The following is a 16,607-nucleotide window of genomic DNA, read 5'->3' as shown; positions in this document are numbered from 1 at the left end:
GGGACATGGCAGCATCCTGACTCCCACATGTAGGGGCTCCTCCGTTCTCTGTCCCTGGTGCTTCTGTGTGGTGGGCAGGATGAACCCCACGCTGCTGACTGGGCTGTGGGACTCTGCCCTCGACCCTCCCATCGTGGTAAGCAGGGCCGGCTCCAGGCACCAGCCCACCAAGCATGTGCTTGGGGCGGCACCTGGAGGGGGGCGGCACAGCGCGGCGCTCCAGCCCAAGAGCGGGGCCGCGACTGGGCTTGCAGCCCTCCCCGCGGCACTCCGGCCGCTGGGGAGAGCAGAGCTGCGGTGGGCTCACTGCCCTCCCCCCAGCGCTCTGGCCACCGGGATGAGCGGCGCCACAGCGGGCTCGCCGCCCTCCCCCCGGGGCTCTGGCCGCCGGGGAGAGCGGGCCCGTGGCCGGGCTCCGTGCCCTCCCCTGCTGCGCTGGGGGGGGGCGGCAGGAGGCTTTTTTGCTGCCCCAGAGCCGGCCCTGGTGGTAAGGGAGCCCCCTTGTGTGAACAAGGTCCAGACATCGCTACCTCTGGAGCCTGTTCTCTATTGCATGGCCCAGCCTTGGTTACCCCTTTCTGGTGTGTCTGTGATGGAGCATCTCTCCACCCCCAACCCTGCTCTCAGGCTGTCTCCCTTGTGCTTGCAGTGCCTGTGTCCGGGGCCACCATTGCCGCAGATCGCATGGGGCCAGAGGTCATGGCTGGAGAAAGCCTGAATCTCAGCTGCTTGGTGGAGTCCGGCACCGCCCCCCTGTTCAAGTGGCTTCACAACGCCCAGGAGCTGGCTGCAATCTCGGGGCTTGGCCCGCCCACGGCTGTGGGGAACACGCTGTATTTCGGGTCTGTGCAGCTGGGCCATGGAGGGAATTACCAGTGCATTGCCAGCAACCAGCTCAGCCCCCAGAGAGTCTTCCAGGCCCGCAGTGAGATCCTGGCCATCACCGTGATAGGTACCTGCAGGGCTTGGGAGGGAGAGGCCAGGCTGGGATCTAGACTCAGGTCCAGTTCACATTCAGGTTCAGAATTCAGATTCCAGACCCCATTGGGATGGGATGTCCATGGGTAACCCCCTGGCCAGCATGTGTTACATGTCCCTTCTGGGCCTGGTCCACACAGGAGCTGGGTCCGGTAAAGCCCCTCCTAGAGAGGCTTGGCTCAAGCTGTAGCAGCTCCTGCTCTCAGCTCTGGAGGTCCCCAGACCAACCCCTGGTGTGTCGGCCAAGATGGTGGCCATCACAGTGACACCAAAACCAGATGGGCTCGCCTTGTGCAGCTTTGGACACAGGCTGTGAAACTCTCACAAGATCAACTGTTCCCATGAGATTCCAGCCACGCTGGAAGGGAAGCTGGGTTTGGAGCTGACCCAGAACCAAAGCTACAGAGTTAGAGATTAAAAGGTGAGCCTCCTGCACCATAGTCCTTACCCAGAAATCAAAGGGCTCTGATACTGGTGGTGGCCCGTTCTCTCTATTGATCCTTTCAATAGTAACCAGAACAGAGCTCCTCATTGCTAGATCCCAAATAGCAGATCAGGGTCACTGGCCCCATGCTCTAGTTCAAATGGGAATTATTTCAAGGGCCTGTGCTGTACAGGAAGTCAGGCTCGATCACAGAGGCCCATCTGGCTTTGAAATCTATGATTTGTATAGATGGGAAAACTGAGGCACAGAGCAGGGACAGGACCTGCCCAAGGCCACACAGTGAATCAGAGGGAGAACTCAAGTGCCCTGGCTCCCAGTCTGAGGCCTGACCCATTGGACTGGGTCCTGCGCCCTGTGGTCACTGGCAGAGGTGTGGTTCAACAGGTCAGTTGGTTTCTGGCGGGAAGTCTCTTCTCCAGGAGCAGTGTGTTTATCTGGGCATGTTCCCTTTGTCTTCTCCAGAGCACGTGAGCTCCCAGGTGGTTGTGCCTGTGACTGTCTCTTTCCTGTTCCTCCTGATGGGTGTCACTGCGGCTCTGGTGTTCTATTTCAAGTGCTGGAAGAAAGCAGGTGTGTGGCTCCTTCCACAGCGTGTGGCTATCACAATCCATCGGGTGCTCGGAAACTCATGGCCGTTTCCGAGTGTCTCTGGGAGTCTCGGCCATGCAACCGTTCCTGGGGAAAGGGAGCTTGAACTGGTTGGAGCCAAGGCAGATTCCAACGTCCTGCCAAATTCACACCATGAATTCTAGACCTTTGTCCCCACGCTTGCTCTACTATAATTTAGCTCTTTTGCCAAATCCATCCCACAGCTTTAGCCCTGAAGGCTCCTGAATGGGAAAAGGCTGATCCCTTCGGTCACATTTGGTGTCTCGTCTCCTGTAATGAATCACCCATGCCCCCTCCCTTGCATTCACTCCTCCTGAGAGCGACCCAGGCCTGATGGCCAAGGTGACACATCTGGAGAGATTAATGCACCTTTTTCTCGCTTACTTTGCAGAAGGAATGGTTTTCAATGCCCAGGGGAGGTGAGTCGGGCACAGACGGGGGGAGGCATGTTGGGGTGTGGGGCAGGGGAAAAGGACGAGTTCAGTGTTGCTTTGATTTAAATGGGTCGTGATTTAATAAATTAATGGAGATATCCCAGCTCCTAGAACTGGAAGGGACCTTGAAAGGTCATCGAGTCCAGCCCCCTGCCTTCACTAGCAGGACCAAGTACTGATTTTGCCCCAGATCCCCAAGTGGCCCCCTCAAGGATTGAACTCACAACCCTGGGTTTAGCAGGCCAATGCTCAAACCACTGAGCTATCCCTCCAAGTGACCCGTTGATTTCAGCTCTTGGCCCTCCTGGTTGCTTCCCCTCCGTTCTATGTGGGCTCTCTGGAGCTGACTCTATATAGCACGTCCACCTGAATGCTTTGGGGCCCGATTCTCCTTTGCCTTGCACCTTGTGGGTCATTGATCCCAGTGCAATGTGGTTGTAAAGTGCCATCACATCAGAGCAGCAGTGTTTTACTGCCACACTCTGTTGGTGCAGAAGGACACACAAGGGACAGGGCAGCAGAGAAAGGTAAACATGGTACCTTTAAAAGTGGGAGCAAAGAGAACCCGGGGAATTATAAACCTATCAATCTAACTTCGATACCTGGAAAGATACTGGAACAAATAATTAAACAACCAATCTGTAAGCACTTAGAAGACAAAAGGGTAATAAGTCATAGCCAATGTGGATTTGTCAAGAACAAGTCATGCCATACCAACCTAATTTCCTTCTTTGACAGAGTTACTGGCCTAGTGGATACCCCCTCCACTAGGCCAGTAACTCTGTCAAAGAAGGAAATAGAACATAAGAACGGTCATACTGGGTCAGACCAATGGCCCATCTAGCCCAATATCCTGTCTTTCGACAGTGGCCAATGCCAGGTGCTTCAGAGGGAATGAACAGAACAGGGCAATTATTGAGTGATCCACACCCATCATCCAGGCTAGGGACATCCAGAGCACGGGGTTGCACTCCTGACCATCTTGGCCAACATAGGCACCGACTCTGTGGTGCTCCAGGGCTGGGGAATAACTGGCTAGGCAGTAGAACTCCTGAAAAGCATCTGGGGGTTGTAGAGGATCACAGATTGGATGTGTCAACAGTGTGATGCCTTGCAAAAATGGCAAATGTCATTCCGGGAGGTATTAACAGGAGTGTTGCATGCAAGACACGGGAGATAACTGTCCTGCTCTACTCAGCACTGGCGAGGCCTCAGCTGAAGTACTGTGGCCAATTTTGAGTGCCATGCTTTAAGAAAGATGCGGACAAATTGGAGAGAGTTCAGAGGACAGCAAGAAAAATGATAAACCCTGGTTTACAAAACCTGGCCTATGAGGAAAGGTTAGAAAAAACGAGGCATGTATAGGCTTGAGAAAAGAAGACCGAAAAGATCAGTCTTCATATATGTTAAGGGCTGTTATAAAGAGGACAGTGGTCAATTGTTCTCCAGGGTCACGGAAGTTAGAACAAGATGTAATGGACTTAATCTGCAGCAAGAGAGATTTAGCTTAAATACTAGGAAAACTTTTCTATCCGTAAGGGGAGTTAAACTCTGGGAGGTTTAAGAACAGGTTGGACAAACACCTGCCAGGGATGGTCTAAGGCCTTGGCTACACTCGCGGATTCACAGTGCTGCCGTGGCAGCGCTGTGAAGCGCGAGTGTAGTCGCGTCGCCAGCGCTGCGAGAGCTCTCTCGCAGCGCTGCAAGTACTCCACCTCTCCGAGGGGAATAGCTTGCAGCGCTGCAGGCGCTGATTACACTGGCGCTTTACAGAGCTGCACTCACTGCGCTCAGGGGGGGTGTTTTTTCACACCCCTGAGTGCAGCAAGTGCAGCGCTGTGAATTGCCAGTGTAGCCAAGGCCTAAGTTTCCATGGTCCTGCCTCAGGGTAGTGGACTAGATTTGACCTCACAAGGTCCCTTTCAGCCTGACATTTCTGATTCTATTATATTTTTGTACCCAACTTGACTCACCTTGAGGCAAAAGGGGAGACACCAAAGTCACAGGTTGCTCCTGAATATTTGGGCCCCCACACGTTCAGCGGTGGAAGACAGCACGGTCCCCGCCTGCTCGTTATGAGATGCAAGAACCAGTTTTTCATTACTGAAGCTGGCTTCTTCGATTTACCTGGCCTCTCCACTGTTCTCAGCTTACAGCAGTAACCTTCGTCACAGGGTGGGCAGCAGCAACATGTGGTCTGGTAGATTGCCTAGGGAGGTGGTGGAATCTCCATCCTTAGAGGTTTTTAAGGCCCAGCTTGACAAAGCCCTGGCTGGGATGATTTAGTTGGGGTTGGTCCTGCTTTGAGCAGGGGGTTGGACTGGATGACCTCCTGATGTCTCTTCCAACCCTAATATTCTATGATTCTATAATTATGTCTTGGAGTCAAAATATCTGGTTCCACAAGAGCATATTGCTTGGAAACAGCTCTTCTCTGCCTGTTCCGAGACAATCTGCACCTCTGGCTGAGCAGAGGCCAGCAGGCTGATGTCCATTCATCCATCCCCAGAGCCCCGTGGCACCCGGGAGAGGACCCTGTCCCAGAGAAAAGGGGCTACAGGACAGAATCCCAGCAGGGGAGGAGCCAAGAATGCCAATAGGCCTTTGTTAAGGATGTGGGTCTACAAAGTTGGTGTTGGTCCTGCTTTGAGCAGGGGATTGGACCAGATGACCTCCTGAGGTCTCTTCCAACCCTAATATTCTATGATTCTATGAAAGGGGCATGGCTCAGTGGGTGGGGTTTATTCAGGGTTTTGCCTGCCAGGAAGGGGGGGGCCACAGAGGGCCAGGTGCCTTTCTGACACTAGATTCACACAACAGTCACATTTAGTGAGGGGATGGGAAGGGCCCATGACCCAAAAGCAGCAGGACCCCTCTCCTCCTCCCCCCTTCCCCTGGAAATGTTCAGGGCTGAATTCTCATTACGCTCAGCCTTGTCACCCCTGGCCCTGCCCTCGGTGTGTACGAGCTCTGGCCCTCAGCGTTTTCCTGCCTTCTCCATCTCGTGCTGGCTCTTCCTCTCTCTGGTCTATGTCTGCCCGGTTCCACTGTGCTCACTGTGTCTTCCTATCCCCAGGGACACACAGCTCCCAGCCCAGCACGAACCCCCTGGCCAGAGGCTGCCTCCACCGGGGAGCTTGGGCCTCCATGCTGAGGAGCCATCTTATGGCAATGGTAAGGGGAAATAACCCGCGCTCAGAGGACGTGACGTTGCTGGAGGCCTGCGTGTGGCCGACACCAGAGAGGGGAGGCGGTGCCCCTCCCCCGAGGCAGGGGCTGGGTCCCAAGGCTGTGGAGAGCTGCCCAGGCACTGTGGCTGTGCTGCTGTCTCAGTTGTTGTCCCATTGTGCACACACAGCCTGTGACCTCGCTGGGAGGCACGGGTCAGAAATGGTTCTGTGACCCTGGCCGCTGTTCCAAGGGAGCCACGGTTAATACCAGTGTGTGGTTAATACCAGGGCTTTGTTGGCCTTGTCCGCCTTAGAGCAGGGTTCTCTGCCTTCCCCAGGCTGGGATCTCCATTTCCATACCAGGACCCCTCGGAGCCCCCATCCCTCCCAGCTGGGACCCTGGCCCCCCTTCCAGTGAGCAGTGAGAACCCGAGTGCTAGAGAACTGAGCTGACCCCTTGTATTGAGCCCGTTTGGGTGCAAACAGCTCAGTGTGTCCATGCTGGCCGGGCTGGGTCATGCACTGAGTCTTTGCACATCCCCACTAGTGCCATCCTTCCAATCGTAACTCCCACTGAGTACCTATCCCCCAATCCCTGGCGTGGGGCTGTGGTGGGAGGAGGGTTTGCGCCGTGTCAGGGAGCTGGCTCCACCCTGGCACTGAAAGGGTGCAGGTGGCAGTGGTCAGCGCTCAGCCCTGCTGTAGCCTGGTCGGATCCCAGTGAAACGCGGCAAGTCGGCATGTTGGGACGCCCTCTGGGAGTGGGCAGCAGGCACACTGCAGCAGCTGCAGGGAGAGCAGATGGTGCCTAGCGCAGGTGCTTGCTCTAGGGGCACAAGGCCAAAGGAAGACGTGGCTTTGTTTTCACAGTGTGTCCCCTGGAGCCGGAGAGTGGAGAGGTGGAGTATACAGTTGTCAACATCAAGAAAAGAAGTGGGGGTGAGTGGAACAAAACAGTGTCTTGCCTCAAGAGGCAACAAAGGATGTAATAGAGATGTAGGGGATGAGACAGGTAGATGCGACTGACGTTTCCTTCACTTGCTCTGCAACTCTGCAGGCCAATTAACTTGTCCCTGATGAAAGTCCCTGCAGGCGTACAGGTGTGGTTCATTAAGTGAAAAAGGCTTGAAGTGGCTGAGAACTGAAAAATGGATGGTAACAGACTGAGAGTCGCAGTGATTTGACCCTGGTGAAATCCTAAAGAACAAAGAGCTCTCGCTCCTGCTTGTAGCTGTCTCCGTGGCCTCACTCTGACTCAACAGACACTCTAGGCTTAGAGTGACAGAAACAATCCTGGAATCTGGTTGTATAGATTGTGCCACTGATTTCTGTCTGTGTGTGCACAGGGGCAGAATGAACACAGCAGATAACATAAGAAAGGCCGAACTGGGTTAGACCAAAGGTCCATCTAGCCCAGTCTACCGACAATGGCCAATGAATGCCAGGTGCCCCAGAGGGAGTGAACCCAACAGGCAATGATCAAATGATCTCTCTCCTGCTATCCATCTCCACCCTCTGACAAACAGAGGCTAGGGACACCATTCCTTACCCATCCTGGCTAATATCCATTAACGGACTTAACCTCCATGAATTTATCCCAGTTCTCTTTTAAACGCTGTTATAGTCCTAGCTTTCACAACCTCCTCAGGCAAGGAGTTCCACAAGTTGGCTATGTGCTGTGTGAAGAACTTCCTTTTATTTGTTTTAAATCTACTGCCCATTAATTTCATTTGGTGGCCTCTAGTTCTTGTATTATGGGAACAAGTAAATAACTTTTCCTTATTTACTTTCTCTACATCCCTCATGATTTTATATACCTCTATCATATCCCCTCTTAGTCTCCTCTATTCCAAGCTGAAAAGTCCTAGCCTCTTTAATCTCTCCTCTTATGGGACCTGTTCCAACCCCCTAATCATTTTAGTTGCCCTTCTCTGAACCTTTTCTTATGCCAGTATATATTTTTTTGAGATGAGGAGACCACATCTGTACGCAGTATTCAAGATGTGGGCATACCATGGATTTATATAAGGGCAATAAGATACTCTCCGTCTTATTTTCTATCCCCTTTTTAATGATTCCTAACATCGGGTTTTTTTGACCGCCTCTGCACACTGCGTGGACGTCTTCAGAGAACTATCCACGATGACTCCAAGATCTTTTTCCTGATTTGTTGTAGCTAAATTAGCCCCCATCATATTGTTTGTATAGTTGGGGTTATTTCTTCCAATGTGCATTACTTTACATTTATCCACATTAAATTTCATTTGCCATTTTGTTGCCCAATCACTTCGTTTTGTGAGATCTTTTTAAAGTTCTTCACAGTCAGCTTTGGTCTTAACCATCTTGAGCAGTTTAGTATCATTTGCAAACTTTGCCACCTCACTTTTTACCCCTTTCTCCAGATCATTTATGAATAAGTTGAATAGGATTGGTCCTAGGACTGACCCTTGGGGAACACTACTAGTTACCCCTCTCCATTCTGAGAATTTACCATTTATTCCTACCCTTTGTTCCCTGTCTTTTAACCAGTTCTCAATCCATGAAAGGACCTTCCCTTTTATCCCATGACAGCGTAATTTACGTAAGAGACTTTGGTGAGGGACTTTGTCAAAGGCTTTCTGAAAATCTAAGTACACTATGTCCACTGGATCCCCCGTGTCCACATATTTGTTGACCCCTTCAAAGAACTCTAATAGATTAGTAAGTCACGATTTCCCTTTACAGAAACCATGTTGACTTTTGCCCAACAATTTATGTTCTTCTATGTGTCTGACAATTTTATTCTTTACTATTGTTTCAACTAATTTGCCCGGTACTGACGTTAGATTTACCGGTCTGTAATTGCTGGGATCACCTCTAGAGCCCTTTTTAAATATTGGCGTTACATTAGCTATCTTCCAGTCATTGGGTACAGAAGCCGATTTAAAGGACAGGTTACAAACCATAGTTAATAGTTCCGCAACTTCACATTTGAGTTCTTTCAGAACTCTTGGGTGAATGCCATCTGGTCCCGGTGACTTGTTACTGTTAAGTTTATCAATTAATTCCAAAATCTCCTCTAGTGACACCTCAATCTGTGACAATTACTCAGATTTGTCACCTACAAAAGCTGGCTCAGGTTTGGGAATCTCCCTAACATCCTCAGCCATGAAGACTGAAGCAAAGAATCCATTTAGTTTCTCCGCAATGACTTTATCGTCTTTAAGCGCTCCTTTTTTATCTCGAAAGTCCAGGGGCCCCACTGGTTGTTTAGCAGGCTTCCTGATTCTGATGTACTTAAACAACATTTTGTTATTACCTTTGGAGTTTTTGGCTAGCCGTTCTTCAAACTCCTCTTTGGCTTTTCTTATTACATTTTTACGCTTAATTAGGCAGTGTTTATGTTCCTTTCTATTTACCTCACTAGGATTTGACTTCCACTTTTTAAAAGACGCCTTTTTATCTCTCACTGCTTCTTTTACATGGTTGTTAAGCCATGGTGGCTCTTTTTTAGTTCTTTTACTGTGTTTTTTAATTTGGGGTATACATTTAAGTTGGGCCTCTATTATGACGTCTTTGAAAAGCGTCCATGCAGTTTGCAGATGATCAGCAGGGATGTGTTGCGTGAGAGAAGAATTCCCTCCACACACGGCTTGGGCACCCCAAGTTGCATTTACAACCTAACAGGCGACACAGGGTGTATTTCACCCATACAGATCACTTCTCTCCACCCACCCTAGAAACGCATCCTCTTGGGAGTAGTGCTAGCTGTGTAAATGGCACAGCGACAGGGCAGGACAGTGAGGGTACATCTACACTACAGGGGGGAGTCGATTTAAGATACGCAAATTCAGCTATGTGAATAGCGTAGCTGAATTTGACGTATCGCAGCCGACTTACCCCGCTGTGAGGACGGCGGCAAAATCGACTTCTGCGGCTTCCTGTCGACGGCGCTTACTCCCACCTCCGCTGGTGGAGTAAGAGCGTCGATTCGGGGATCAATTGTCGCGTCCCAATGGGACGCGATAAATCGATCCCCGAGAGGTCGATTTCTACCCGCCGATTCAGGCGGGTAGTGTAGACCTAGCCTGAGAGACAGGAAGCGGGGGAATACCACACCCGAGTCACTTAAAGGGACACTGCCAACTTGAATTTTTTTAAATTGACTAATTTCAAACAATTCTGTTTTAGGGGAGAGCCCCCTTTAAATATTGCGTCCCGAGTTGAAAGGAAGAGGGGTTCTGTGCTCCCCTGTTGATGTTAAAGGGGGGTCTGCTCACTTAGTCATTTTCTTCTGTGCTTGACTGATTGTTCAAGGAAATTACTGTTCGAGTAACCCCATTCATGGCTCATCAGTGTAGTCTGAACCTGAGACTTTTAGCAGTAAAAGCATGGGCCTTTACCATTTGACCTAAAAGAATAAATCCATAAGCTGGTAACAGTAGTAGGTTCTTGTCCTCTGTGTGGAGCAGGCATTAGTGGGGGAGAGGGGGACAGCCCATGTAGACAGAGTGTCACACTTTCAAATGACAAAATAAACAAAAAAAATGGGAAAAAGTATTTTCTCTACACTAACTTCTTACAAGTTCAGTCATCTCAGGCATTACTCATAACGTCATAACTACAAAACCAGTAGATAAATGTGATTTGCAAGTTGAACATGTCCCTTTAAACCAGCAGGAAATACTGAGCTGGGTGAATCTCACGGGTTGGAATTGGGATGCTTTTCTGAAGCTCTTGGGTGGAAATTTCTACTGAGGTTTCTGGCTCTCCTGGCATCCGGCTCCGGCCTGGAATACTGTGGGAATGGTGTTTCCCTTGGCATTTTGGCTCTTGTGTCTCAATTCCCCATCAGAGTCCAGAAGCACCGAGGCAAACACAAACATGAAGAACAGAATCATAGAATCATAGGACTGGAAGGGACCTCGAGAGGTCATCTAGTCCAGTCCTCTGCACTCGTGGCAGGACTGAGTATTATAAGTAGGGGCATTGCTGTATAAGTAGGGGCATTGCCAGCAGATCAAGGGACGTGATCATTCCCCTTTATTCGACATTGGTGAGGCCTCACCTGGAGTACTGTGTCCAGTTTTGGGCCCCACACTACAAGAAGGATGTGGAAAAATTGGAAAAAGTCCAGCAGAGGGCAACAAAAATTATTAGGGGGCTGGAGCACATGAGTTATGAGGAGAGGCTGAGGGAACTGGGATTGCTTAGTCTGCAGAATAGAAGAACGAGGGGGGATTTGATAGCTACTTTCAACTACCTGAAAGGGGGTTCCAAAGAGGATGGATCTAGACTGTTTTCAGTGGTACCAGATGACAGAACAAGGAGTAATGGTCTCAAGTTGCAGTGGGGGAGGTTTAGGTTGGATATTAGGAAAAACTTTTTCACTAGGAGGATGGTGAAGCACTGGAATGGGTTACCTAGGGAGGTGGTGGAATCTCCTTCCTTAGAGGTTTTTAAGGCCAGGCTTGACAAAACCCTGGCTGGAATGATTTAGTTGGGAATTGGTCCTGCTTTGAGCAGGGGGTTGGGCTAGATGACCTCCTGAGGTCCCTTCCAACCCTGATATTCTATGATTCTATTCTATGGTTATCTAGACCAGTGTCTTTCAAACTTTTGTACTGCTGACCCCTTTCATATAGCAAGCCTCTGAGTGCGACCCCCCCTTATAAATTAAAAACACTTTTTAATATATTTAACACCATTATAAATGCTGGAGGCAAAACGGGATTTGGGATGGAGGTTGACAGCTCACGACCCCCCCCCCCCATGTAACAACCTCGCGACCCCCTGAGGGACCCAACCCCCAGTTTGAGAACCCTTGATCTAGACCATCCCTGACGGGAGTTTGTCTAACCTGCTCCTAAAAATCTCCAATGCTGGAGATTTCACAACCTCCCTAGGCAATTGATTCCAGTGCTTAACCACCCTGACAGTTAGGAAGTTTTTCCTAATGTCCAACCTAAACCTCCTGTGCTGCAATTTAAGCCCTTAATAAAGATGGCTGACACCTCCCACTGTATTTGATTAGACTGAAGCCAGGCTCACAGGCAACCACCCTTGCTGCAATTTAAGCCCATTCCTTCTTGTCCTATCCTCAGATCTTAAGAAAAACATTTTTTCTCCCTCCTCCTTGTAACAACCTTTTACATACTTGAAAACTGTTATCATATTCCCTCTCTGTCTTCTCTTTTCCAGACTAAACAAACCCAATTTTTTCAATCTTCCCTCATAGGTCATGTTTTCTAGATCTTTAATCATTTTAGTTGCTCTTTTCAGGACTCTCCAGTTTGTCCACATCTTTCCTGAAATGTGGCGCCCAGAACTGGACACAATACTCCAATTGAGGCCTAATCAGCGTGGAGTAGAGCAGAAGAATTACTTCTCGTGTCTTGCTAACAACACTCCTGCTAATACAGCCCAGAATGATGTTCACTTTTTTTGCAGCAGTGTTACACTGTTGACTCATATTTAGCTTGTGGCTCACTATGACCCCCCGGATCCCTTTCTGCAGTACTCCTTCCTAGGCAGTCATTTCCCATTTTGTATGTGTGCAACTGATTGTTCCTTCCTAAGTGGAGTACTTTGCATTTGTCCTTATTGAATTTCATGCTATTTACTTCAGTCCATTTCTCCAGTTTGTCTAGATCATTTTGAATTTTAATCCTATCCTCCAAAGCACTTGCAACCCCTCCCAGCTTGGTATCATCCGCAAACTTTATACGTGTACTCTCTATGCCATTATCTAAATCACTGATGAAGATATGGAACAGAACCAGACCCAGAACTGATCCCTGCGGGACTCCACTGGTTATGCCCTTCAAGCATGACTATGAACCACTGGATGGATGGGAAGGATTGGAAACGTGACCTTGGCTTTTGAGACCCTTCAAAGCTTGCTCAGAACTTGGTTCCAGAAGCAGGTGGTGGGCTGGCAGTGCAGGGCTCTGACATCTTGAACAGATTCACCTTGATTAGCATGGTGGATGTAACTCCCCAGGCTGGGATCTGAGCACCTCAGTTTTGTGTCTCACACCCGTCCCATAGCTGGGGCTGGTCGCTGAGGAGCTGGGCTGCTGGTGATGGGGGCTCAAGGGGTGAACGTTAATGCCTAGTCGTGATCCCTTTCTGTTCCTCTTGCAGATAAACCCAAGGGAACTCTGCCAAGGGACAATGTAAGTGCAACACCTCCTCCCTCCCCAGTTCTGCTGCTCCCTCCCTGCTACTCTCTCTGGCCTTTGTCTGCCTCTGTCCCCACACTCACTGTCCATGTGCCCTCTCCAGGAGGAATACTATGTCAGCTACTCTGTGTTGCCGGACCCCAAGCCCACCTCGGAGTCAGCCGCAGGAGCGAGGGCTCCAGAAGGAAAATCCCTACCGGACAGTGACCTTTATGAAAATGTTCCCCACCTGTGACCTGCGAGTGACTCCAGCCCATCCCCTGGCCCACCCTAGGGGAGTCTGACAGCCTCATTAACACTTCACTCCCCTGCTTGGCATGTAGGGCATGGAACGCAGCACACGCAGGCTGGGGCCATGGGGGCCTTGTCCCTGGCTGGTGCTCTCTGCATTGGGACTGGCAAGCCAGAGCAAAGATGGAGGCAAATGCTCTGGGTCTGCACAGCTGCTGCTGTTTAGTGAGGCGTCGTGAGCAGATGATTTGCTGAGGGGCCCGGGCAGCAGCCCTGATCTCTGTTAATCCCTGTGATGGGTCTGTGCCTCTCAGGTATCCATCCCAGGGGGTTGCCGGCTTGGCTGTTGTGCATGGAGGATCTGGCCCAGTTGGACTTGTGACAACTGGGCTAGTCCGCCCTGCTACCAATAAAGGTTGGATTTGCTACCTGGTTTGTCTTTGAGATTCTTTCATTTGCTTAAAATGGCTTTATGTACAACCCTTGTCCCCGGGGACTGACCCGCGGGAAGTGCCCTCTGCCTGTCCTGCTCGCCTAGCTCAGTGCTGTTCCCAGTCAGGCATGACCCTGTGCAAGGACATGCTGAATAGAAACTCATCCATGGCTTGATCCTGGAGAGAGCAGGGTCAATGTAACACCCAGGGAGCAAGTCTGTTCACTAGGGAACCTGCAGCTGGGAGAGAGATTTTCCATCCTGCTTGGCTATAATGATGAAATACAGCAATAGACCAGCGTCAGGACTGGGTCCCTATCCAATACGCTAGGAGGAAGCCTGCCTGGGGAATGGCTGTATCCATGATCACACAACATGGAGCATGACCAGCTGGTGTCTGACTGGCGCTGGAGGTGATTTGCACTTTGGTTTTCTCTAGCACAAGGACACCTGGTGGGCAAAGATTGCTGGAATTTCCCAGCCTCGTCTCTCTGGCGGAAACTTTGTTCAGTTAAACTTTACAAAGGTGTTTTCAAAACTGTTTATTTTCTTAGAACTGGAAAAGCAATAAAACACCAAAGTGCCCAGAGCAGCTGGAGAGAGCCACTGTCCCACCTTTCATAGATTCCAAGGCCAGAAGGGACCATTGTGATCATCAAATCTGACCCCCTCTGTAACATAGGGTAGAGAACTTCCCCCAAAGCTTTTAGAAAAACATCCAGTCTTGATTTAAAAATGGTCAGTGATGGAGAATCCACAGTGACCCTTGGTAAATTGTTTCAATGGTTAATTACTCTCACTGTTAAAAATGTACACCTGATTTCCAGGCTGAATTTGTCTAGCTTCAACTCCCAGTCATTGGATCATATTATACCTTTCTCTGATAGACTAAACAGCCCATTATTAAATATTTGTTCCCCAGGTATATACTTATACTTTGTAATCAAGTCCCCCCTTAGCCTTCTCTTTGTTAAGCTAAATAGATTGAGCTTTTTGAGTCTAGCACTATAAGGCATATTTTCTAATTCCTTATTCAGTCTCATGGCTCTTTTTTGATCCTTCTCCAATTCATTAATATTCTTAATTGTGGCCATCAAAATCTACATTGTGGACACCAGAGCTGGACACAGTATTCAAGCACAGGTCGCACCAGTGCCAAATACAGAGGTACAATAACCTCTCTGCTCCTACACGAGATTCCCCTGTTTATGCCTCCCAGGATCACATTAGCTCTTTTGGCCACAGCGTCTCACTGGGTGCTCATCTTCAGCTGATTATCCACTACGACCCCAAATCTTTTTCAAGGACACCATCAAAGCTAATCTGCACTATAGCAGTATCAAACCTAGGGACTTTGAGGACGCCGCCAGCGACAGAACACAGTGGCGTGCAACAGTCAGAAATACCTGCATCGCCTTTGAGGAAGACCGCTGCCGGCGTCTACAAGACGCGAACGACGTCACAGAGCATCAGCAGCGCACAATCCACTGACCGCAAACTTCCCATGCACCATCTGCAGCAAAATGTGCACCTCTAGAATTGGCTTGTACAGTCACCAGAGGGCACACCATAAGACCAACAACTGATGATCTGCACAGATTTGTCATCATCGGATTCAATGGACTACCAAGGACTCTTCATTATAAACCATTCCCGCAATTTTTGTATCACTTGCAAACTTTATCAGTGATTTTATGTTTTCTCCGGGTCACTGATAAAAATGTTATACAGCGTAGGGCCAAGATCCAGTCCCTGCAGGACACCACAGGAAACACACCTGTTTGATGATGATTCCCCATTTACAGTTACATTTTGAGACCTACCAGTTAGCCAGCTTTTAATCCATTGAAGTGTGTCATGTTTACCACTCAAGAAAGAGATTTTGGAGCCATTGTGGATAGTTCTCTGAAAACATCCACTCAATGTGCAGTGGCAGTCAAAAAAGCGAACAGAATGTTGGGAATCATTAAGAAAGGGAGAGATAATAAGACACAAAATATCATATTGCCTCTATATAAATCCGTGGTATGCCCACATCTCGAATACTACATGCAGATGTGGTCGTCCCATCTCCAAACAGCTATATTGGAATTGGAAAATGTTCAGAAAAGGGCAACAAAAATGATTAGGGTATGGAACAGCTTCTGTATGAGGAGAGATTAATAAGATTGGGACTTTTCAGCTTGGTAAAGAGACAATTAAGGGGGGATATGATAGAGGTCTATAAAATCATGACTGGTGTAGAGAAAGTAAATAAGGAAGTATTATTTACGTCCTCTCATGACACAAGAACTAGGGGTCACCAAATGAAATTAATAGGCAGCAGGTTTAAAACAAACAAAAAGAAGTATTTCTTCACACAACGCACAGTCAATCTGTGGAACTCTTTGCCAGAGGATGTTGTGAAGGCCAAGACTAAAGCAGGGTTCAAAAAAGAACTAAATAAATTCATGGAGGCTAGGTCCTTCAATGGCTATTAGCCAGGATGGGCAGGGAGGTGTCCCTAGCCTCTGTTTGCCAGAAGCTGGGAATGGGCGACAGGGGATGGATCACTTGATGATTACCTGCTCTGCTCATTCCCTCCCACTGTCGGAAGACAGGATACTGGACTAGATGGACCTTTGGTCTGACCCAGTATGGCCATTCTTATGTTCTTATGAATGATCAGTTGCACACATACAAAATGGGAAATGATTGCCTAGAAAGGAGTACAGTACTGCGGAAAGGAATGTGGGAGTCATAGTGGATCACAAGCTAAATATGAGTCAGCAGTGTAACACTGCTGTAAAAAAAGCAGACATCACTCTGGGATGTATTAGCAGGAGTGTTGTAAGGAAGACACAAGAAGTAATTATTTCGCTCTACTCGGTGCTGATTAGGCCTCAACTGGAGAATTGTGTCCAGTTCTGGGTGCCACATTTCAGGAAAGATGTGGCCAAATTGGAGAAAGTCCAGAGAAGAGTAACAACAATGATTAAAGGTCTAGACAACATGACCTAGGAGGGAAGATTGAAAAAATTGGGTTTGTTTAGTCTGGAGAAGAGAAGACTGAGGGGGGACATGATAACAGTTTTCAAGTACATAAAAGGTTGTTACAAGGAGGAGGGAGAAAAATTGTTTTTGTTAACCTCTGAGGATAGGACA

The 16,607-nt window shown here is 49.0% G+C and overlaps 1 protein-coding gene across 1 annotated transcript in view; it reads left to right on the top strand.

Moving 5' to 3' along the window:
* The window catches only part of LOC128827139 (Fc receptor-like protein 3), a 32,518-nt gene extending 19,104 nt beyond the window's left edge, over positions 1 to 13,414 (top strand). The window contains exons 8-14 of the mRNA XM_054010899.1: positions 650 to 952; positions 1,886 to 1,993; positions 2,424 to 2,451; positions 5,543 to 5,640; positions 6,507 to 6,575; positions 12,762 to 12,793; positions 12,903 to 13,414. Coding sequence (XP_053866874.1) covers positions 650 to 952; positions 1,886 to 1,993; positions 2,424 to 2,451; positions 5,543 to 5,640; positions 6,507 to 6,575; positions 12,762 to 12,793; positions 12,903 to 13,034 — 770 coding nt within the window. The 3' untranslated portion in view covers positions 13,035 to 13,414. The remainder of the gene's footprint in view (positions 1 to 649; positions 953 to 1,885; positions 1,994 to 2,423; positions 2,452 to 5,542; positions 5,641 to 6,506; positions 6,576 to 12,761; positions 12,794 to 12,902) is intronic.
* Positions 13,415 to 16,607: the final 3,193 nt, after the last annotated feature.

This window comes from Malaclemys terrapin, chromosome 21 (assembly GCF_027887155.1).
Source record: "Malaclemys terrapin pileata isolate rMalTer1 chromosome 21, rMalTer1.hap1, whole genome shotgun sequence".
In the NCBI taxonomy this organism is placed as follows: domain Eukaryota; kingdom Metazoa; phylum Chordata; order Testudines; family Emydidae; genus Malaclemys; species Malaclemys terrapin.
This window is presented reverse-complemented; position numbering and strand designations above follow the sequence as displayed.